The sequence below is a fragment of the Plecotus auritus genome, assembly GCF_963455305.1.
Source record: "Plecotus auritus genome assembly, chromosome: 4".
Taxonomy (NCBI): Eukaryota; Metazoa; Chordata; class Mammalia; order Chiroptera; family Vespertilionidae; genus Plecotus; species Plecotus auritus.
Window position 1 is genome coordinate 185,039,952 of NC_137775.1, and position 23,012 is coordinate 185,062,963.

At 43.9% G+C, this 23,012-nt stretch overlaps 2 protein-coding genes across 3 annotated transcripts in view; one reads left to right on the forward strand and one right to left on the reverse strand.

Moving 5' to 3' along the window:
• Positions 1-1,425: 1,425 nt before the first annotated feature.
• RP9 (RP9 pre-mRNA splicing factor) lies at positions 1,426-12,575 on the reverse strand. Its single transcript, XM_080665421.1, has 7 exons — positions 12,524-12,575; positions 9,866-10,421; positions 8,185-8,215; positions 6,797-6,926; positions 5,272-5,363; positions 3,194-3,255; positions 1,426-2,032 (listed from the first exon to the last, which is right to left on the reverse strand). Exons 2-7 carry the CDS (start codon positions 10,015-10,017, stop codon positions 1,834-1,836), a joined length of 666 nt encoding a protein of 221 aa, XP_080521547.1. The 5' UTR covers positions 10,018-10,421; positions 12,524-12,575; the 3' UTR covers positions 1,426-1,833.
• Positions 12,576-12,645: 70 nt separating this feature from the next.
• Positions 12,646-23,012, forward strand: part of BBS9 (Bardet-Biedl syndrome 9) — a 337,699-nt gene continuing 327,332 nt past the window's right edge. For both annotated transcript variants that reach the window (XM_080663780.1, XM_080663781.1), the window contains exons 1-2: positions 12,646-13,144; positions 17,752-17,874. In XM_080663780.1, the coding sequence (XP_080519906.1) occupies positions 17,763-17,874 (112 nt within the window). In that variant the 5' untranslated portion in view covers positions 12,646-13,144; positions 17,752-17,762. The remainder of the gene's footprint in view (positions 13,145-17,751; positions 17,875-23,012) is intronic.

A 23,012-nucleotide genomic window follows, 5' to 3' on the forward strand; every position in this document is an offset into this window, starting at 1 on the left:
CAGGCTTAAGTGATGCACTCTAGAATATAGGCCAGAAACAGAAGACAGAGAAAATGAGATGAGGAAGTAGGGATAGTAACTTGCAGGGGCCGCCCGGATTCCAGTTAAAGCAAGAAGTGGGGGAAGACTCCAGTAAGAGGCTAGAGATTAGAGCAGCAGCATTAGCATCCTTTGGGGACTTGTTCAAAAGCAAAATTCCCAGATCTATCCCAGTCCAGGTAGTCTGGGAGGCCAGGAATATGTTTTAATAAGCACTGTAGTTGATGTTGGTGCCCCTAAGGTTTGAGAGGCATTGATGCAGACATTTTTTTCATGTTGTTTAAGAATACTCTGATCATGAATGGGATTCCAGGAGGACAGTAAGAAGTTCCTGGAAGAGAAGAGGCTGGGACTGGGTGGGAAACACTGAGATGTATAGGAGTTCAAATGGTCCACATGCTGCATGCAGAGCTGGGATGCCAAGAAGTGGAGAGCAAGCCTGAATTAACTGGGCAGAGTTTTCTGAAACAGCAAGCCCTGGCATTGCAGTCTGGACTAGTTCTTACTGAGATCTTATTTGAGGCCAAGACCAGGAGCACTTACTGATGAGCACCTGGGACGGGTTCATTCTGGGCCTGGGATTGGCTGCTCTTTAAAGGGGTGTGGAGTGTGTGTGTGTGGGGCGGGGGGGCTGGGGGGGACCCAACCCCTAGGGAAAGAGACCAGAAATGAATAGAGAGCTTCTGGAACCCTGATAATAGCAACAGAACCTGCTGGATAGGGAGGGACACAACTTGTGAGCAAGATCTCGCTCCACTGTGCTCAGCAAAGAACCAGACATGCTCTGCCTTAGCTGCAGGCACCACCCCGACAGGCTGAGCTGCTTCTGCTGAGGCCCAGGTGGGCTGTGCTTAACCAGGAAGAGGAAGGAAGTGAGGGATATTTTGGGGTGTGGGTAGCTGACTCAGTGCAGTAATTCCCTTATATTCTTAACAGTTTTCTGAGTCACTTACTCTGGGAAATTCTTAGGGTTTGGGCAGTAAGATCCAATCAAGTTAAATAAGATGTAGCCACACCAGATTTTTCATTGTAGTTATAGGAACCCCTTCTTCCCAATCAACAAATCGTCTCAGGTGATATAAACACACATCTTTTGGTGCAGCAATGCCAAATGTACTTGACTGTAAAATAATTAGTTTCATACTGTCAGGATAAAGCAAAGTGCAGATGAATGTGTAGAGCATTTGTATAAAAAATAGCCCTCTATTTGTGATATATAAAACTTATCTGGAAGACTTAACAAGAAACTGGTAACATTGGTAGCCATCGGGGAAGGGAACTGGGGCAGCTGGGGGAGAAAGGAAGAAGGAAGAGTTTTCATAATTAAACCCTATATACCATTTAAATTTGGAACACATGCATATATTATTCAGAAATAAAAAAATACATTTGAAAAATAAATAATGAGCTTTTATTATCTTTAACAACAGGCAAGAGTCGAGCCTGAAGTCTGGGAATTCAGCAGCCTTGCTGTGGAGGTGGCAGCCCCCGGAGGAGTGTCCTCAGAGGCTCTGTCGTCCGGCCACCCCGACTTTCTAGGCATCGCAGGCCACAGTGACCAGCAGGAGGAGGCCTGGGAGGGCCTGTCCTGCCGAAGTCCGCGCCGTCCAGAGCTGGCACCTGGGAAGACAGTCCCTCTCGGGGGGTCACAGCTTCACTGGAAGGTAGGTGAGAAGTCACTCGTGTGTGTGACACCAGATGTGCTCCTTGGTGTCCCCTCTCCGACCCCAGGGCCTCTGTTCTCGGCCACAGTGTGTGATTCTGAGCCGAGAACACGGACAAGCCGAGCGGCTGTCAGTCCGAGTCCGAGCTCTCACTTGACTTGGAAGACTTATGCTTTCGTTTCTTCTTCCTTTTCTTCTCTTTCTTCTTTTTCTTATGCTTTTCTTTCTTCTTCCTTTTCTTGTGTCTCTCCTTACACTCCGAGGAGCTGGAGCTGCTCCCATCGTCATCTGAGGTGGAATCCTCCAGCAACTGCTTTAACTGCTGTATCCTAACAGAGAAGACGGGTCCAAGAGCCAGAAACCATAACAGCTTAAGAATAATTTTTTTTTAGTTACAAGATGAGTAGTGAGGGTAAAAAAAGTCACAAATAATCACCTCATGGTGCACAGTACTTATTTTTAGTTTTTCATGTTTCCCATTCCTGTCCACATCCACGCCTGTTCTACAGGGCTGTGTAAAAGTGTTCTGTGTCCTTCCCATTATCCTAAATACTTCTGCATGTTTCATTTTTCTTCTTTTTTAAAATATATTTTTATTGATGTCAGAGAGGAAGGAAAAGGGGAGATAGAAACTTCAATGATGAGAATCATTGAACAGCTGCCTCCTGCATGCCCCCTACTGGGGATCGAGCCTGTGCCCTTGACCAGAATCGAATCCAGGACCCTTCAGTCCGCAGGCCTGACACTCTGTCCACTGAGCCAAACCAGCTAAGGCAATTTCTGCACGTTTCTATAGTCCCTCCTATTGTAACTTCTAACAGATATAGCCTTTCCTAAATCATGCCCCCACTACTCAAGTTCATACGAGGTAATTTACCGCCTCAACAATTATAACTGAAGACCACAAATTTGAAAAAATAAAAACCCCCTATTTTTCCATTTTATCTTTATGTTTAACAATAGCTCAGATCCCTAAAGGACAATCATATGAAAGAGAACCAATCATACAGTAGAATGAGGGTTGCCAATATCAGTCATTCATGGTTTCAGCAGACCTGGCCACACCCACTGCATTAAGCTAACCCAGTGGTCGGCAAACTCATCAGTCAACAGAGCCAAATATCAACAGTACAACGATTGAAATTTCTTTTGAGAGCCAAATTTTTTAAACTTAAACTTCTTCTAACGTCACTTCTTCAAAATAGACTCGCCCAGGCCGTGGTATTTTGTGGAAGAGCCACACTCAAGGGGCCAAAGAACCGCATGTGGCTCGCGAGCCGCAGTTTGCCGACCACTGAGCTAACCCAGTGGAGCAGGCTACCTGCTCATTCCTGGAACACCAGCCTTTTCAGTGATTGCTCCTGACCTCCAAGTACCGCGCAATTAAAGCTCCACCTTTGTTACTCTACTCCTCTAATAGGAATAGCTGTTTCCAACTTAACACAATTTAACACTTTAAGAGGGTCTTGTTATCATCAGGACAACCTCACCTTATATCCTTTTCATGTCTTTTATTCTCTCGGATGATGTCATACATGGGATCTTCATGTGCCTTGAGGGTTAGAGAAAGTTAACGTTGGGTTAAACTTTATAGGTTGTTAGTTAAATTAAAATTAAATCACTGTTTCACTGAAATTAGTTTGCTTCCCTCCCCTGTTTGGTGTAATTTTATATTCTACATGTTCTAATCCTTCCTGAGAGTCATCATGACTTTAAACTTATGGAGGCTATAAAAAAGATTTTCCAATTATACAAATACAGGATTATAATTTTAGTATCTTTTGTAAGGCAATAAACCATAGAAATATTGATAAATACTATTCAAGGTTAGAAATATTGAAGTAATTATCTTTTGATTAAAAGATATTAAGCAAAACAAGTGAGTTAGAAAATGATATGTAAGAATGATTCATTTATAGGTACACAAACCATGTGCCAAAAAAGAAGACTGGAGGGATACTCATCAGACTACTTACTGTAAATCCCCTTTCAGTTTTGGAAAACCTTATTATAATGTTCCCATTTTGTTAAAGGCAGGCCAGTGTGTTCCTGTAATATCTGTATAATTTAAATCACTTAAAGTAAGGCCAATGTATTCCTGTAATATCTGTATAATTTAAATAACTTAAATACTTTGAAATATGAATACACAGAGTAAATTTTATGGTATGTAAGTTATCTTTAAAAATGTTTTTTTGTGTTTTTTTTTTATAATTTAACATATTAAACTAAAAAACAGAGTTAAGCCCGGCTGGTGTGACTCAGTGGTTGTGTGTTGACCTATGAATCAGGAGGTCATGATTCGATTCTCCATTTGGGCACAAGACTGGGTTGCGGGCTCAACCCCCAGTGTGGGGTGTGCAGGAAGCAGCTGACCAATGATTCTCTCTCATCATTGATGTTTCTATCTCTCCTTCTCCCTCTCTGAAATCAATAAAAATATATTTTAAAAAATAGAGTTAAAAGTATCTATTATCTCACCACTGGGAATATCCACTGCTAATATTTTAGTGTGGTTCTCCCAGTCATTATTCATAATTTCCAGAATTATTTAAGAAATTATAATCATGTTATATAAAACTCTTTATTCTCTTTTTCCACTTAAGTTTTCATGAACATCTTCTTATGACATACTTTCTTCTAAAACATAATTCTTAAAAGCTATATGATTTCTATGTTATAGTAATTTATGTTGGTATATTGGCCATTGAAGTTGTTGCCTATTTTTATTGAGTTTCTATTTTTAACCATATAAATAATTCTGGAAGTTATTTTTCTACATTCATAAAAATTTGTGTATATTGGTGTTTTGTTAAATCCTTAGGATCAATTCTTAGAATTTAGGTTTCTGCATTTGAAAAAATACTGAATACAGTATGTTTAAATTTTTGAGATTTATCACCAAATTGTCTGTGAGAGGAGGTATAAAAATTAATATTACAAAATTAATATCAATGATTTATCCAGAATATCTTCTTCAAATTCTTAAAATGAAAGCACAATATTTTCAATGTCTTAAAATCCCTGGAGAATGTGGACCCCAGTTTGATATATGCTGGTAATCCCAATATACCTGATGTATTGAAACAGTTACTGAAAGGTGAATTACCACCCCTGGGAGGTGACTGTTAAAATATAGTGAGGAAATGACAGACCTATTTTACTGACATGTAACGAGGAAATATCATTTATGCTCACTTCTAGTTTATAACAGAAAGATAGCTAATACCTAGACAAGGGTTAGGAAACTAGAACCCTAATTTTTTGTTAGGAAACATGATATTTTTTCCATAAGTAAAAAGTGGGTAAGAATGTCTGCTTCAGAAAAAAGAATCAGTGTTCCCAAGGCATAAGAAATAACACTTTAGTAAGAAGTTAGTTTGTTGTTAATGCAGCTAATCTCTCACACAAACATGATTTAACAGAGATGTCGTTAACACCAGGTACTTTGGCCAAAAGGCTTCTGGAAATATATTTTATGTGAGCCTCCAGTTCACCGGTTACTGCCTGATTCATGGACATCCACCATCTTGGTAAACACAAATTGACACCCTGGGGCTCTACTTACTACTCTGAACTGTTCTAACTTTTGGTTGCCTTTGATAAAGAAAGGGCATTCTTTGTCGCCCGTTCGGTGACCATACCGTTTACAGCGCCAACCTAAAAACAAAGAAAGGGGATATATTTCTGTAAGATAATGTATTTTACTTAATCAAGATAAAGTTATCAGTAGGTCATATTAAAATTATTCTTCATTAGATTCCAATTTTAAAAGCAAAAGACTTTAAAGAAGGTGTGACCCACAAGGACAGGGAAAATATGAAAGGAGACAACAGTAAAAAGATGTTGGAAGTTATAATGCAGGTAAGAGTGTGCACCATGGACAGCAGACCCTGGAAAACTGCATTCTAAGCCAGCAGAACAGAAACAACTCAATTTCGATTTGGAGAACCCCAGAGGCCCTGGAATTGGCCGCACACTTCAGGCAATGGAGGTGAAGGGACAGCTTAAAGGAGGAGGGCTGGTTAAAAGGCCACTTGCATCTCCCCAGCCCCAGAAAGGCAGGTCCATTCTCCGGAGCAGGTGAGAGGAGGGGCTCTGGCTGTGGTCTCAGTCCCACTGGAAGGCCAGGTGCCACACTGAGCACAGGAAGAGGACCAGATGACTGCAGACAGGAGGCTCAGGCCTCACAGCCTCGCTCCCCAAAGCAGTTCCCAGAACCAAGCACGTGGCCTTGGCCCTCAGCAGGAAACTCCTCTGAAAGACTAACCAGCCTGATGAGAAAGACTTGGAGATACCGATCTCAGCAGCTGTTTACAGCAATAAAATAAATATTGTTACCTGTTAAGCAGCCCAGGCACTCCACCCTACAGTGAGATCCAGTTACCAGTCTCTACTCAAAAGTGAACTCGGGCCCGGCCAGTGTGGCTCAGTGGTTGAGCATCGATCTATGAACCAGGAGGTCACCGTTCGATGCCTGGGTTGCGTGGGCTTGGTCCCTAGTGGGGGGCCTGCAGGAGGCAGTCAATTGATGTTTCTCTGTCTCCAAAATCAATAAAAGCCATATTTAAAAAAAAAAAAAAAAGGCTTCAGCACCCTTTCTTCAAATGCCGTCTTGCACTGGATGAAGGGGCTGCTGCCCTGGTGGGGAGGGGCTGTGCATGCTGAGCTCTACTGGTCCCAGCCCACCCTCTGTGGCCTGTAGCTCCTCAGGCAACCTGGAGAGACCTTACCGCCAACGGAAGGAGGGGGACTAACTGAGGCAAGGCCCAGAGGGACCTGCCCTCCACGGCATTCCACCACGGCAGGTCCTGTCTGTTGCGGGAATACTACTAGCGAGTGCCCTCCAAAGGCAGCCCCGTCCTGTGGAAAGGCCACTGCACGTGGAGTCAGAGCCTGGAGCACATCTCTGCTCCGCCTCTCACCCGGGACCACGTACTGACGCGTGTAAGTCAATCTACAGAGCAGAGATCATGCCAGGACTCTGACAGCGCTGAGAGGAGAACACGTTAAACGAAAGAAAAGCACGCCTTGTGCACCGTGGTGTGGAACCTGCGTGCCTTCGGGAGTACCGGACGCACTTGCACACTCACACTGCATAACTTTGACCTCCTTCCCCAGGGGCATCCAAAGCCCTTTGGTTGGCGCGTGAGCCAGGAATTCCCTGGCATGCTCATTGCCTGGCACATCTGGTATACAGTCTTCCGGCTTAGTCTCATCTTCCTAAAAAGGGAAACAGCGTGTCAACAATAGGGCCAGAAAGCACCGAACCCTCCCCACCTGCCTCGGAACACAGCATGGCCTGGCTTTCTCAGCGGGGAGCTCCCAAGGTCATCACGAGCTACCTCTCCAGAACAGGAGACACAAATGAGACCTGACAGAGCAGGTGGAGATGAATGTGCCGGAAGAACTACATCACAAAACGAAGGGGCTGTTCTTGGAGAAATGGTACTAGTGCTGTTCACAAAGAAATGATTTATGAGCTCCAAAAAAAATTCTGATGCTAAGATTACAACAAGTTTTCTGCTAACTTAAAAGTTTTATGGAATGAGGCAAAGTATAGGATTAAACAAGTAAGGTTTCCTGGAATAATAACAAAAGCATGTTAAGTTAAAATGGATTATTATAACTTGAAGGCCACAGGGTGTATTTATGAAATGTATTTACACCACCAAATACCTTTAAGGTTCTCTCTCTTTTTTTGGTTAATCCTCACCTGAAGATATTTTTCCATTGATATTTACTTATTTATTCATAATATTTTTTTGACTTCAGAGAGGAAGGAAGAGGGGGGGAGAGAGAGATAGAAACATCAATGATGAGAGAGAATCATTGATTGGCTGCCTCCTGCGCCCCACACTGGGGAAGCCCACACCTGGGCATGTGCCTTGACCAGGAATGGAACGGTGACCTGACCTGGTTCACAGGCGATGCTCAACCACTGAGCTGCGCCGACCAGGATCCATGGATTTTTAGAGGGAGTTGAAGGGAGGGGGAGAGACAGAGAGAGAGGAACATTGATGTGAGAGAGACACATTCATTGGTTGCCTCTCACACACACCCAACTGGGGTTGGGGATCGAGCCTGTATAAGGCTCTTTTTTCTTTAACCTTTTGATTTTTTTTCAGGTTTCCATGTATATTAAATTTATAATGAAAATGTTTTTAAAAATCTTCTTTAATATTGAAAGGTAGCAAACAGAAAAGGTTATTTTGGCCTGTAACCACTCCTCTAAGTCTTGTTGCCTCAGTGACTCGGACACTGGCCAGGGTGCAGAGAAGGGGCGCGATGGCTGGGGGACAGGCATGGGCCTGCCTGGGTTTTGCAGGGAACAGACACCCGGCTGATTGAATTGCCACAAAGGCACAGGCTGTGACAAAGCCCGAAGTGTCTGACTGGCACCTGCAGGAAGAAACGGTGATCACAAAGGGAGTCTGAGCCCTGAGAGACTTATGTCTAAGAGGACACACGTCACACTGACCTTGATAAGCCCAGGAGGAGGTTTTTCATAACTAGAAAGAAAAAGAAAACAACCATCACCAGCCATGTTAACAGGAACATAACGAGCAAAAAGCAGCTGTAGGCTAAACTAAAAAGGACATTCTATAATAATAAAAGCATAATATGCTAATTAGACCGGACTTCCTTCCTTCCGGACAAAGCCACAGGGGGAGGAGGGGGCGCGCCGCGGCAGAGGTGGGGGCCATGGCGGCAGTGGGGGGGGGGGGCAAGGCCCTTGCACAAATTTTGTGCATCAGGCCTCTAGTTTTTAATAAAAACCTAAAAGTACGTTATGTCTAAAACAGTTAATAGAACATGCCCAGCACTCGAGATCACATATAAATAAACTGATGTTCTCCCACATCCTGCTGAGACGCAGAACTCAAATTCACTGAAACTGTAACTCACGTGCCATCTTAGCACAATGAGTTTCTTTTTGGAAGAAGGGAAAGCAAGAGATTACAGGGAAGACGTGTGGTAAGAAGACCCTGGAGTTAATTATGGTTCCAAAGTGTCACCATCTCTGTCAGGTTGTAACTCTCACTCAGCGTTGAATAGGGTAGTTCCTAAATCCCTTGCAATATGACGGAGCTGTGTATTTTGAGACCTATTATTATTAGCAATGGCCTTAAAAAGTACATTTCTCAACTGTTTCCAAAAATGTAAAGGCCCATGGTTGGTGTTTTTTCTTAGGGCTAAACCATTTCTTAGTTTAGTAGTAATTAGAAGATATATTTCTCAATTATTGAGGGAATATTTAACTATTAGAAATAACAGAGTTGGCTTTGGCTGGGTGGCTCAGTTGGTTGGAGCATTGTCCTGTACACCAGAAGGTCTCGGGTTCGATTCCCAGGGCGAGTACGGGAGGCAACCAATCTGTTTCTCTCTCTGTCTCTAAAATCAATAAACATATCCTTGGGTGAGGGTAAAAAAATAAAAAAGGTCTGGGAATGGGAATAGGAGTGTGTTTACTATGTAGTTGCCTTCTGCGATATCACAGTTGAAGCATCTGCATTATTTTTGTAGTTGATCCTTAGAAAATAAAAAAATGTCACTGGAGGCCTGTTATTTTGTAGCATCTGTGATGCCTTACGATTCTATAATTCAGATTGCAATAAGTTGCTCTGAGCTGTAGAAGACTATATTTAGATAAGAGAGGAAAGAATGATCTTCCCAAGTGGATATGGGGGAAGAAATCTTTTATTTTGCCAAGTACTTAAAAATACTCCTGGGGTTTCTGAGTGCTGAGGTGGGATTTCTTTGGGAAGAGTCTTCCTGTAAGCATGCTCCATCCCAATTGTTTTGCAGCGGCTCCAATGAGAGCCCACACTAGCGCTATAGGACTGCGTCTTCTCTTCCTTAGTAACAAGACGAAAAGATGTCATGACTGAACACCGCGCAAGGACAGGAACCAACGCGCACTCCTCGTGTACTCAGTCCCCCAAACCCGAGTGCGCCCTCCCCCCACCGGCGGGAGCGCCCGGAGCCTGGGGGCGGGGCCGCGCTCCCTCCCGGCCCAGGCGGCCCCAGGGCGCCGGGCACCGACCCCCCTCCCGCCCGGGACCGGTAACGGTAGCCGGTAGCCGGGCCGCCTGCCCGCTCGCGGGTCTCCGAGGACCCCGCCTCCCGCGCCCACAGGACCCAGGGCGGCGGGGACTCACAAGGACTCCAGGTGCTTGAGCTGCTGCAGCTGCTGCGCGTCGTGTCGCCGCCGCTTCTGCTCCCGGCGGCGCTGCAGCTCCTGCTCCGGCGGCTCCCGCGCCCGCCGTGCGCCCCCGGTCTCCGGGTCGCCGCGCCCCGGCCGGGACGACATCGCGGCTCAGGCGGCGACCAAGGCGGCACTTCCTCCGCGCCCCGCCCGCCCGGTCCCGCAGCGCCCCCTCCCGCCGCCGCCGGCCGGTAGCCTACCCCCAGCGCGGCCTTGAGGCCTTAAGTTCGTGCTCCAAGCGCCCAGCCCCAACGCCTGGCCGGTCGGGGCCGGAGCGCGCCCCCTGGCGGAGGCCGAGGGCTGAGGCCCCTGGGCGCCCTTGCCTGGCGCCTGAAGACTTACCTGTGCGCCTTCCCACTCCGTGTCCTAACCTGGAGGCCAAGGGTCCTGTGCAGGTCGTCTTTGAGTCTCCAGTGGCTAGACAGGAGGTGCTCCGAACAAGATATAGGATCCATCCAGTTTTGAAGAAAGGAAGGTTCTCCGTAGGAATTCTCTAGAGTTTGCGATCCCTGGTTGAAACATAGTGTTTATTGTACTTAGACAAGGTTTGGGCACTGGAAATGAAAAGCTAATGTACATTGAGTGCTTTTTATGTCCTGCTTATGGAGTTAAGCCCTTAATAAGAATTGTTTTAATTTTTGAAAACTTAAGTACTGTTTACTGCCCTTACATATTATCTCTTTTTAATGTAAAATTTTTTATTGAATTTATTGGTGTAACATTGGTCAATCATCCTGATTTTATAGTTAAGGAGAAGAAGCCCCACTTAATAGTCCTATAAATATTTTTGTGAAAATTCCTTCCAGTATTATTCCATACTTTTTGTTTTCCTTTTAAAAAAATATATATTTTGATTTTAGAGAAGAAGGGAGAGGGAGAGAGAGATAGAAACATCAATGATGAGAGAGAATCATTGATTGGCCGCCCCTTGCATGCCGCACACTGGGGATTGAGCCCTCAACCTGGGCATGTGCCCTGACCAGGAATCCAACCGTGACCTCCCAGTTTATAGGTCCACACTCAATCACTGAGCCACTGAGCCATGCCGGCTGGGCCATATTTTTTTCTTTATAAAAATTATATCAAATGGTTTTAAAGACTTTTTCTCACTGATATTATGAACTTTATTCAAATAGAAATAATTCAGTCATTTGAATTTTAATTGGGGAATAGTACTTTGCCTAAGCTTTTATTATTGGCAGTCCAAGTAATTTACATTTTATTTATTATATTCAATGTTGTGATGGTTTAATAATATCAAAGTATTAGAAATTAATGCTTTCCATGAAATTCTTTTATCTTTAAGAAAAGCCGTAATTTAGAATTACATTTTCTAGTGGTGATGTGAATTGGTGGTGAAAGACAGGAACTTTAAAGTGTAAGTTAAATCTAGTGAAAAAAGCAAGAACAAAAGTTTCAAAGTTGGTACGACAGGCTATATACCTACACTGACTTTGAAAGTAAAGATGTTTGGGTCCTAAGAAAGAAGACACCTACCAAGAAAGGGCTCCTGGTGGCTAACTGGGTTAAAGAAGAAGAAGAAGAAAACAATAGAAAAAAACAGTCTAGCTGCTGTTTCTAACAGGACCTCTCAGGCAAGCCAGCTTCAGGGAGAAGCCTCTGCTGACCCTGCCTCCAGCACTGACCTATCTCCTGCACGTGAGCCAGCCTTTATAAAGGAGTTCCTGGAATCCTACTTCAACCAATAAGACTGAGAATTTCCCTGTCCAATCAGAGCTGTATTTTGACCAATCCAAACAATACTTTTAGGACAAATCAAACTGTGAGTTCTCATTTGCATGAGGATGGACCAATCAGGGACCAGGGATGGGACTTATAAGTCAGCTCCCCTCTGAATTGGGAAACGCTCGTTCCCTTTCCACTGAAGGCTGCGTTCCCTTAGCTGGAGCTGCAGACATCTCACTGGGGCATCTCCCAGGCTGCCTCTGCGCCACAGCTGTGGGCCTTCCGAGTTCAGTTGTAGCACCATTGAGCTGTTCCATCGCCGCGCTGTATCACAACTGAGCTGTTTGCCCTGAGTTTCCTGCGTCATCACACCCCAGTTAGGGGATTCCTGTTGCTGTTGAATTGGCACCAACGACAATCTTTTGACAGCCCATAAAAAGTTGGAAAATTTGGCGTTATCGTTATGTTCAATTATAAAGTTGAACAGTTGCATACCTATATACCAGGATATCCAGCCCAACGTATATACTAAAGAGAATATTAGCACATGTAATGAGGAGACATGTACAAATAACTTTTTCCAGGAGGAAAAAAATAAAGCCCAGAAACCTTGCCCCGCAGCCTCAAAGATCTTGGTCTTCCACCCTCGGGGTCTTCTTCACGGTATGTACTGAGCCAGCCCCTTCCCGCTCCCCCCTCCTTCCCTCCCCCCTTCCCGCCCCGCCCAGCAGCCCAGTCCATGGACACAGCCTGGTGGGCTGGAAAAGATGAAGTCGCTCCAGAGGCTTTGATATTCTGAACCCGAATCCCCCCCGTAAAAGCCGGGTCGCCCCGTCCCCGCAGAAAGCCCCACCCACGAGCGCCGAGGGGCGGGTTCAGATGAGGAGCTGAGCGCGAAGCCTGGGTTCATGGCAGCCCCGCCTACCCGCCTAGTAGAAATCTGACGCCGAGCACCGCCTCACATTCCTATTTCCGTCCTCCTCAGCCTCAGCCCCTCTGGACTACAGCCCCCAGAAGGCCTCGGGGCTCTGCCCTCGGACTTGCGCAGTAGCGTTCGTTGTAAAGCACTATGACAACTGGGCGAAGATGGTTTGGAGTTAGGCACGGGTGGGGAGGTGTCCCTTCCGCTGCTGCTGTCCTTTTTCTGCTCCATCTCGCTCGCTGCCTTCATCATTTCCTCCTCTTTGCCATCAGCAGAACGTGCCGTTGTTCTTGCCTGCCTGATTTCTTCCAAAGGACTGATGCCGTTTCCCCTGCTCGTGTCTGGGGGTGACAGAGAAGGGATGCAGAGGGGCTCCTTGGGGTGATTCCTCCAACCCGGTGGAACTGGTGGTGCTACCTGGCGAGGCTGTCCCCTTGCCCGGGACGTGGGACAAGTTGGAGCAGGAGAACGAGAGGGAGTAGTGGAGTAAGGGTTGCTCTCTCTGCACCCCCCCGCTCTTGCTCTCGTTCCAGCCCTGGGACCCTGGCAGGCGTTCTGAAAGGAAAATCTGCGGAGAGAGAGTTCCAAGCAAGGTGGGGCAGGACCCACCTGATTCGGCATCAGGTAATAAAGTGTGTCTGGTACATCGGGCGTGTGAATTCCCGTTCTGAGTTTTGTTCGGTGGGCAAGATTGATCCCATGATACCATGTAATAGTTTTGGGGGGTAATAGGTTTCTTAGGAAGGATGTTTGTGTTGAAAACAACAAAACGCAACCAGGAGCACAATGTGAGTGAGATCCTGTGGACATTTTCCAGAGAGGATGTTCCGAATTTGTAAAGATTCCATTCAGGAATGTGACGTGGTGCAGGAGCGTCCACCTCCTGTGACACTTCAACAGGTCTTGTGAGCAAATGGTCAGTGCAGTTCTCAGCTTATGATGAAGTGGGATGCATGTACTAATACCCCCTAATTCCTTCTTGCAATAGGATTATTGCTTCGCCTTCTCTCTACATTGCAAACCACAGCAGCTTCGATGAACTGACCTGATTTTATTAGCATCTCCTGTCCCCAAGCATGTCCTGTAGTTGACTCAGATTTCCTGGAAAATTAAGTGCTTTTTTTTCTAGCTCACTTTTCCTTAAAAAATGAAACCATATCATACATATGCACAAAGTAAAACTGGTTTTAACTAAAGTCTGTCGGAGAGGGAGAGATTTTCTAACTTATTAGAAACTAGAGGCCCGATGCATGGAATTCGTGCAAGAGTAGGCCTTCCTTCCCCCGGCTGCCGGCACCGGCTTCCCTCCATCACCCGGGACCCGGGCTTCCCTCTGGCAGCCCAGCGGGCACCCGGGACCCAGGCTTCCCTCACAGCCCTGGCTTCGTCCGGAAGGTCGTCCGGTCTAATTATTGTTATTATAGATAATGTAAAGAGAAGAATTGGTGGTAGATTTTTTTTGTGTGTGAATAGACTAAATCATCATTTAGAGAATTTTAACTTCTAAAAATTTGCAAATAATTCATAAGCTACTTATGAGAGTTTAAGGGATTTTTCATTTCCTGTAATTGTTGTCCTTAAGTTACAACTACACTTAGGTTGATGGTACAAATTATTGATAGAAACATTATCTGAAGGGAAAAAAAAGCCAATATCAATAGTATATAGTAATTTTAAAAATTTTACACCTTTTGATGTAAGTAAGCAAGCCTTATCCCGTAGAATTCAGACTTTCAAATATTTCTGAAAGAGAATTGAAACATATGAAGTTATAAGACATCTCTGCAGATTAACAACATTTCTATAAACGATTACTATTGGTCTTCTGAATGTCCCATTTAAACTTCCGTCCAGAGGGTCAGATTGGCATTTGCAATTTTGTCTTGCTCAGAAGACGCTCCACCTCCACCACCACCATTACTTCTTCTAGGTAACTACTGACATTTATCTGAGGTTTATTGAGTGTGTCCTATGGATTGGGTATTGGGCTAAGCAGTTTCATGTGTTAAGCCATTGTATCCTCCCACCCCCTAGAACAGTTGGGAGACTGGAGGGCGAGGGACTTGTCTAAGGTCACATTGATGGAGTGTGGGGTCAGAAAGGGAACCCCAGACTCCCTCTCCTGTGCTCTTTGCTTTATGTGTTTTATTGAAAGAGCCCTTATCATATTATCTTCAAAAGCAAAATCTCCCTTCTACCTCTGTGTGCAGTAGTCATCTTTTTTTGGACTGTAAGACCTGATTCCTATTTTGCAGAATTTGAGGAGGCACCAGCGTGACCTGGAGAAAGCAAAGCTTCAAATATGAGCAACAACAGTGTCAGGGTCTTAGCCTCGTAATTGCAGAATCTGCCTTCCTGACCACATGTGCTTCCTGACCACATGTTCCTTCCATAGGATTCTTGGGGTTATCATCACCACAGCCATTTTTGTACCGACCCTTCCTTAGTGTAGGGCTAGGCCAATGAGGTGTTAAAACATACATATCTTAAAGGACAGCACAGCCCTAACCGGTTTGGCTCAGTGATAGAGTGTCGGCCTGCGGACTGAAGGGTCCCAGGTTCGATTCTAGTCAAGGGCATGTACCTTGGTTGCGGGCACATCCTGAGTAGGGGGTGTGCAGGAGGCAGCTGATCGATGTCTCTCTCTCATCGATGTTTCTAACTCTCTATTCCTCTCCCTTCCTCTCTGTAAAAAATCAATAAAACATATTAAAAAAAAAAAAGGACAGTACAAATTGAGTAAACTTGGTTTGGGAGATAATATATATTTAAGTAGGTATTAAAAACAAAAAAAAAGTGTCAAGTGATAAATATGGAAGAGAATTTCTGGAGCTTAAGTGATAAAGAGATTATCTTCTATTTATTATTCTAATAAGGCATGTGAAATCAATCTTTTGTGGCTATTTATAGGTATGCATCTGTTAAAACCTTCAAATTATTGTTTTCTAATCATCCTTCAACAATTTAATGAAATGGATGACATGCTTTCATGTAGTTTGAACTTGCAGGAATTAGAATTACTAGGAACAGAGGTACAGCTTTTGGTCTTTACGGCATGGCTGCGCAAGTTGTGGAGATGACAGCCTGCTTTTAGGTGCTCTTCCACCGCATACCATTGTGACCACTGGGGCAGGTTTCTTTTCTTTCTTTTTTTCCAAAAAAATTATTGATGGGAGAGAGGGGCCGGAGAGAAAGATCATTTTATTGTTCCACTTATTTATGCATTCATGGTTGCTTCTTGTATGCGCCCTGACTGGGCCTTGATTTCTGCAATTAGCCCATGTGGAAGGCCTACTTTAAAAAAGTGCCCACAATATGTATTTATTTATTTTTAGAGCAAGAGGAAGCAGTGGGGTGGGGGGAAGGGGAGAGAGAGAGAGAGAGAGGAGAGAGAGAGAGAGAGAGAGAGAGAGAGAAAGAGAGATGGAGATGTATTAATTGGTTGATTCTTTTTTAAAAAAATATGTTTATTGACTTCAGAGAGGGAGAGGGAGAAAGATAGAAACATCAATGATGAAAGAGAATCATTGATCAGCTGCCTCCTGCATGCCCTACACTGGGGATCGAGCCCACAACCCGGGGAATATGCCTGTGACTGGAATCGAACCCGGAACCCTCTGTCTGCAGGCTGACGCTCTATCCACTGAGCCAAACCAGCTAGGGCAGTTGATTCTTGAATGTGCTCTGTCTGGGACTGAACCCACAATCTTGGCATATCTGGACGACACTCTTACCAATCTACCCGGCCAGGGCTGGAAATCCTTCTTTAAGAAGCAGATTGGTCTACATTTTTTAAAAGCACAGTTGATCCTCATTATTTGTGAGTTTGCCCACTTGCTAAAATTATTTGTAATTCCAAAATCAATGCTCCTGGAGCTATTAGGGTCATTCAGGGTTATGCGCTGAGTGGCAAACAATTTGCGTCTCTTGCTGCACACTTTCCCAGCTGATGTCAAACAGCAGCTCTGCCTTTTTGTTTCAGCTCTCATGCTATAGGCAGATGGCCTTTCCCTGGCCTATTTAGTACCATGTTGGTTGGTTGTTTTTTGGTGATTTTGCTGTGCAAATCATGTAATGCTGAAGTCCTGTCTCATGTTCCTAAGTGTAAGAAGGCTGTGATGTACCTTACATGTAAAACACATGTAAGCTTCATTCAAATAAGAGTCTTAGTGTTGTTGGCCATTGAGTTCAATGTTGATGAATCAACAATAAATAAAATATTTTTAAAACACACACACAAAAGGTATGTAGTGATTGGTTGATGAAAATGTGACTTGAGCCTTGTAGCGGCCCCTGTATTTCCCCTAGGACCAGTGGTTCAGTATTTGCTAATTCAGTGCTTGTGACCTTATGGAACATGACTTCTTTGAATAAGGAGAATGGACTGCATTTCCTATTATCTTTTAAATCAGTCTTGCTTGAGGGAAAGCCTCACTTATGGCACATTTACTCTCCTGGCATCCCAGGGCATGTGATGTCTGTGCTGTAATTCAGAAGGTCCAATGGGCTTTCACAAACAGCCTGTCAGTAACTCAGCGGTAGGTGTGGTTGGTACAGCCTCACTCTAGCTGAGGAATCAAAGCGTTAGAGAGTTCTGTGGGTTGCCTGAGGACACACAGGTAGTGCTGTAAATGGACCTGCAACCCAGTTTTCCTGCTGCTTTTTTGGTGTGAATTTCCCTTTTTCATTTTGCCTTCCTGCAGTTAGAATGGGAAAGGGAGGGAATGCTTTCTGAGCCCTGTAATGTACAAGTTCCAGCGTTAGTCATTGGAGGCTTTTGATCTCATTTGCTCTTCTCAGCAACGCATTGTGGCTGGAGATGCTGCAGTCTTTTGTGATAAAAATGAAGGGAAATTAGATATTTTGCGAAGGAATTATGTGCGAACTAGTGATGGTAGAATTTTAACCTTGATCCTCCAAATAATAGTTTTTGTTGGTGCTTCATGCAGTTGTCTACAAAATCTTCCAGAAGAGAGAACTGACCCAACATAAATGTACAATGTTTTAGCCTGGCTTTTCCAAGGTCCTGGCAAAATATCTGATTAATGCTTCTGGCCATTTAGATTTGTGGTTTCACATGTGCCCACAAAATACAAAAAAATCAAAGTTAATACAGGGATGTTTTTCTTAAAGTTTTCCAAGTTTTAAGAGGTAAATGCCTTAAGAGGTAATTAATTCATAACTCATGGTGTGAAGTGGATTTTTACTATAAACACATGTTTTCTTTTTAGAGTGAACGAAAATGTCTTTATTTAAAGCCCGTGATTGGTGGTCTACTGTTCTGGGAGAAAAAGAAGAATTTGATCAAGGCTGTTTGTGTTTGGCTGATGTTGATAATAGTGGAAATGGACAAGGTAAGTAACTTATGACCCTGCATCTTGGAGCAAATTAAAATATGTACTTTTATGGGATTTCCGTGAACTGTCATAATTATGCCCTAATTTTGAAGGTAGTTTTCCTTATTAGTGATATTTAGGTAGCAGGATGATAAATGTAATTCTTTTTTCTGTTCAGTTTGTGTTTTCTTGGTTGTGTTGATTCTGCCATATTATTTGCTGGAACTCAGAAAAATATTATAAGACATCATTTAAATTGCTTCCATTTGTTGTAAAATTAGTAGAACTAGAAAAATATTTAGAATTTTGAAAAAGCCTTTTTAAGAAATGATTCGAAAGAAAATAAAATAAAAATTGTTATTTTTATTTCTTATTTTTTCATCCTCAAGTATTGGTTGTCACATAATAAAACAAAATTTGAAGCTTAGACCTGGATCACTTGGCCCTTTCTCTTCTTTCTAATTATTTCATTTTTTATTGATGACAGAGAGAGAGGGAGAGAGAGGAGCATTGATTGGTTGTTCCACTTATTTATGCATTCATTGGTTGCTCCTTGTGTGTGCCCTGACTAGTGATTGAACCATAACCTTGGCATATCAGGATGATGCTTTAACCAACTGACCTACCAGGTGGCCAGGGTCCTTTCTCTTCTTATCTCCTCCCAGTTCGAAATGCTTGCATCTCTTAATAGCCAGCATTCTCTTAGATCTGCAGTTGGGCTCAACACATTCAAGCCTCGGCATAATCTTCTTTGTAGTTTTAGCTTTTTTGAAGAAAATCGGCCTAGTCTGCCCACCACAACCACTCTGCTTTCTGTCCCAATGCCACTCGCCCTGCCCGTACTGAGAATCCTTGCCCTTCCTGTACTGTGTTACTTCGTGGGGTTGATACTTGCCACATTCTTAGAGAAAGTCCAGCGGGTTTGCCCTGGCCAGTGTGGCTCAGTTGGTTCAGTGTTATCCAACAAACTGAAAGGTTGCTGGTTGATCGCAGTCAGGGCACATGACCGGGTTGCAGGCTCCATCCCCGGTCAGGGGCATGTAGGAGGTAGCTGATTGATTGAAGTTTTTCTCTTTCCCTCTCCCTTACTCTCTCTAAAAATCAATGAAATATCTTAAAAAAAGGGAAAGTCCAGCAGGTTTAAGGAATGTTTATCATGTTTTCTAGAGCACTGTTGGCATGGAAAGCAAATTACATTCTTTTTAAATTGAATCTGAAAGGCAATCATACAAGAATGGAGAAATTATGCAAGCTCGATGTGTTGGTAGAAAATAATTGTTAAATCATTGCTTTCATTTTCATAATACTAGAAAAACATTCTATTTTATTCTTATATTAGTTGCGCCTCTTTGCATCTTCATATTTTTAAAATGGTATTTAAAACATTTTAGTTCTATATCATTGCTATTTAAAATTTGTATTTGTTTTTTTTTAACTTGCTATAAGATTTATTTATTTATTTATTTTTAATATACAAGTGCCATATATTTACTACCCAGATTTAACAACTACTAACATATTGCTAGTTGTTATTACATATTACAGATCTTTATTTAAAATATATTTTTTATTGATTTCAGAGAGGAAGAGAGACTGAGAGAGAGAGAGAAACATCAATGATGAGAGAGAATCATTGATTGGTTGCTTCCTGCACACCCCCAACTGGGATCAGGCCCACAACCCAGGCATGTGCCCTTGACCAGAATCGAACCTGGGACCCTTCAGTTCCCAGGCTGATGCTCTATCCACTGAGACAAACCCACTAGGGCCAGATCTTTTTATTATTAACTAGAGGCCCTGTACACGAAATTCATGCATGGGGGTGGGGGGACCCCTCAGCCCAGCCTGCACCCTCGCAATCTGGGAGCCCTCCAGGGATGTACGACTGCCGGTTTAGGCCTGTGGGATCGGGCCTAAACCAGCTGTTGGACATCCCTCTTGCAATCCGGGACCGTTGGCTCCTTGTATTTGGTTTTAATGATTTATAGTCATGAGCCTTTTTTTTTTTTTTTTGGTAATCTGGATAGTCATTGACCTATTTTTTTCAAAATTTTTATTGTTGCGATTATTACAGATGTCCCTCTTCCCCCGCGCCCCCATTGCTCTCTCCATCCAGTTCCCACCCTGCCCCAGGCCTTTGCCACCCTATTATTTGTGTCCATAGGTAATGCATATATGCATATAAGATCTTTGTTTAATCTCTTCTTGCCTCCCCACTTGCCTTCCCTTTGAGAATCGTCAGTCTGTTCCATTTCTGTGCCTCTGATTCTATTTTATTCACCAGATTATTATGTTCATTAGATTTCTTATTCATTTAGTTTTAATTTTTTTTTAAATTTAATAAATCTTTATTGTTCAGATTATTACAATTGTTCCTCTTTTTTCCCCCATAGCTCCCCTCCACCCGGTTCCCACCCCACCCTCTGCCCTTACCCGGCCCCCACACTGTCCTCATCCATAGGTGTATGATTTTTGTCCAGTCTCTTCCCTCATCCCCCACATCCCTTTCCCCCTGAGAATTGTCAGTCCACTCCCTTTCTATGTCCCTGATTCTATTATATTCACCAGTTTATTCTGTTCATCAGATTTTTTTATTTAATTGATTTTTAGATTCACTTGTTGATAGATATGTATTTGTTGTTCATAATTTTTACCTTTACCTTTTTCTTCTTCTTCCTCTTCTTAAAGAATACCTTTCAGCATTTCATATAATACTGGTTTGGCGGTGATGAACTCCTTTAGCTTTTTCTTATCTGTGAAGCTCTTTATCTGCCCTTCAATTCTGAATGATAGCTTTGCTGGGTAGAGTAATCTTGGTTGTAGGTTCTTGCTATTCATCACTTTGAATATTTCTTGCCACTCCCATCTGGCCTGCATAGTTTCTGTTGAGAAATCAGCTGACAGTCGTATGGGTGCTCCCTTGTAGGTAACTAACTGTTTTTCTCTTGATGCTTTTAATATTCTCTTTCTGTCTTTTGCTCTTGGCATTTTAATTATGATGTGTCTTGGTATGGTCCTCTTTGGATTCCTTTTGTTTGGGGTTCTGTGCACTTCCTGGACTTGTAACTCTATTTCTTTCACCAGGTGGGGGAAGTTTTCAGTCATTATTTCTTCAAATAGGTTTTCAGTATCTTGTTCTCTCTCTTCTTCTGGCACCCCTATAATGTGAATGTTGGTATGCCTGAAGTTGTCCCAGAGGCTCCTTACACTGTCTTTGTATTTTTGGACTCTTTTTTCTTTTTGCTCTCTGGTTGGGTGTTTTTTGCTTCCTCATATTTCAAATTGTTAATTTGATTCTCAGAAACCTCTACTCTACTGTTGAGTCCCTGTATAAATAATTATTCTTTATTTCAGTCAGTGTATGCTTAATTTCTGACTGGTCCTTTCCCATTTTTTTTGGAGGTTTTTAGAAGATTCTTGAGTAAAACCTTATAACCATGAGTTTGAACTCTAAATCCAGTAGTTTGCTTTCTTCCATTTCTTTCATTTGTAACATGTTTCTTTGTCTCCTTATTTTGGCTGCTTCCCTGTATTTGTTTCTATGTATTGGGTAGAGCTGCTACATGTCCTTGAGTTGGTAGAGTGGCCTTGTGTAGCAGGTATCAGAGCCCAGTGGCTCAGCCTCCCCAGTCACCTGAGCTGGGAGCTCTAGGTTCACCCCTTTGTGGGCTGTGAACAGTCTTGTTGTAGATTAGATTTGATTGCTATTGGTGTCACTGGGAGGAATTGACCTCCAGGCCAATTGGCTGTGAGAACCAGCTGCACCTACAGTGGGAGAGCTGCTGTGCAGGAGACACTCCTATTGACTAGGACTTACTTCAGTGGGGCTTTGGTGCTCACTGAGTCTGCCCTTTGAGTGTGTCGCTTATGGATGTGTAGAGTTGTAATCTGCTATGGTCTGACATTGACCACTGGATACACTGGTTCTTGGGTCTCCAGGGAGGTGCAAAGTTAGCCACTGTCTGGGGCCACCCAGCAGGAACTACAGAGAGATCTGTGGATTCCTCCTCTTTGTATTGGGTTTGGAAGTGTCCAGATGAGGCCCAGCTGTGAAGCAAGGCAAGCTGGTGCTGGTGCCGGGTCTTGGGCCTTTTACAGATAGGTTTGGGCTCCCAGACCCAGCTGCAGCTTGTTTGAGAGATTTTAGCCTGAGCAAGGACAGGCCATTCATATGCAACAGCTGCTGCACACAGCTTGGGTGGGGTTGTAAATTGGATGAGGCGGGGTGTTTGGGAATCACCAGGGTGAAGCAAGCAGAAATGCCTGCCAGTCAGCCCTGCGACTGGGGAGGTCCCTGCATAGGAACAATGATCCCTGAGAGCACCTCTATCTGAGAGAAAGCCGCCCTGGAGTTCCTGCCCTGATGCCAGACAATCCAGTTCCTCCTCGTATGTGTCTGTGACCCCAAAGCCTTGCCCTGGTGCTGGAGCTCAGAGGAAGCAGGACCTTCTAAGTTCAGTTCGTGGTGCCAGCCTTTTAAGAACAGCTGGGTCTTCAGCAGCTTCTGTGTCACTGAGCCCCAATCCCCACTGGTTTTTACAGCCCATAGTTCTTACTGCCCATAGGGACTTCTCTTCCCAGCTCTGGGAGCCTGGGCTCGGGTCTGGTGTGAGGCTGGGACCCCTTGCTCCCCTGGTGGCCTCCACAGAGACGATCTCCATCTTGATTAAAAAAGTGGCACAGGTGGGTGCCAGGCCAGACCAGCCCGTTCCGTGCCTCCTCACCTCCTACCAGTCTCATTGTGCTTCTTCTTTACTTCTCTAGTTGTAGGACTTCCATTCAGCCAGCTTTCCAGCGGTTCTGGATGATGGTTGTTTTGTATTTTAGTTGTAATTTTGATGTGGTTGTGGGAGGCGGCAAGTACAGGCGTTTACCTATGCTGCCATCTTCAAATCTCTTCAGTCACTGACCTCTTAAAAAGAATGGTTCTTTTATTCGGTGTATCTAAGTATTGTCCCCTTACATTTTTCTTCATTTTATTTTTCTTGCCTATAATGAAAAGAGTAGAATCTGGGGGACGAGGCGAAAGGAGAAAATTACAGGAAGAGTGCGAGGCACTGAAGTGTGGTGAGCGCCTACTAAGTTGTTTCTAAGGAAAACCTGGGCCTTGCCCTCTCAGTGATAGGACGTGGGAAGGCCTCTTCCTCAGAGATGAT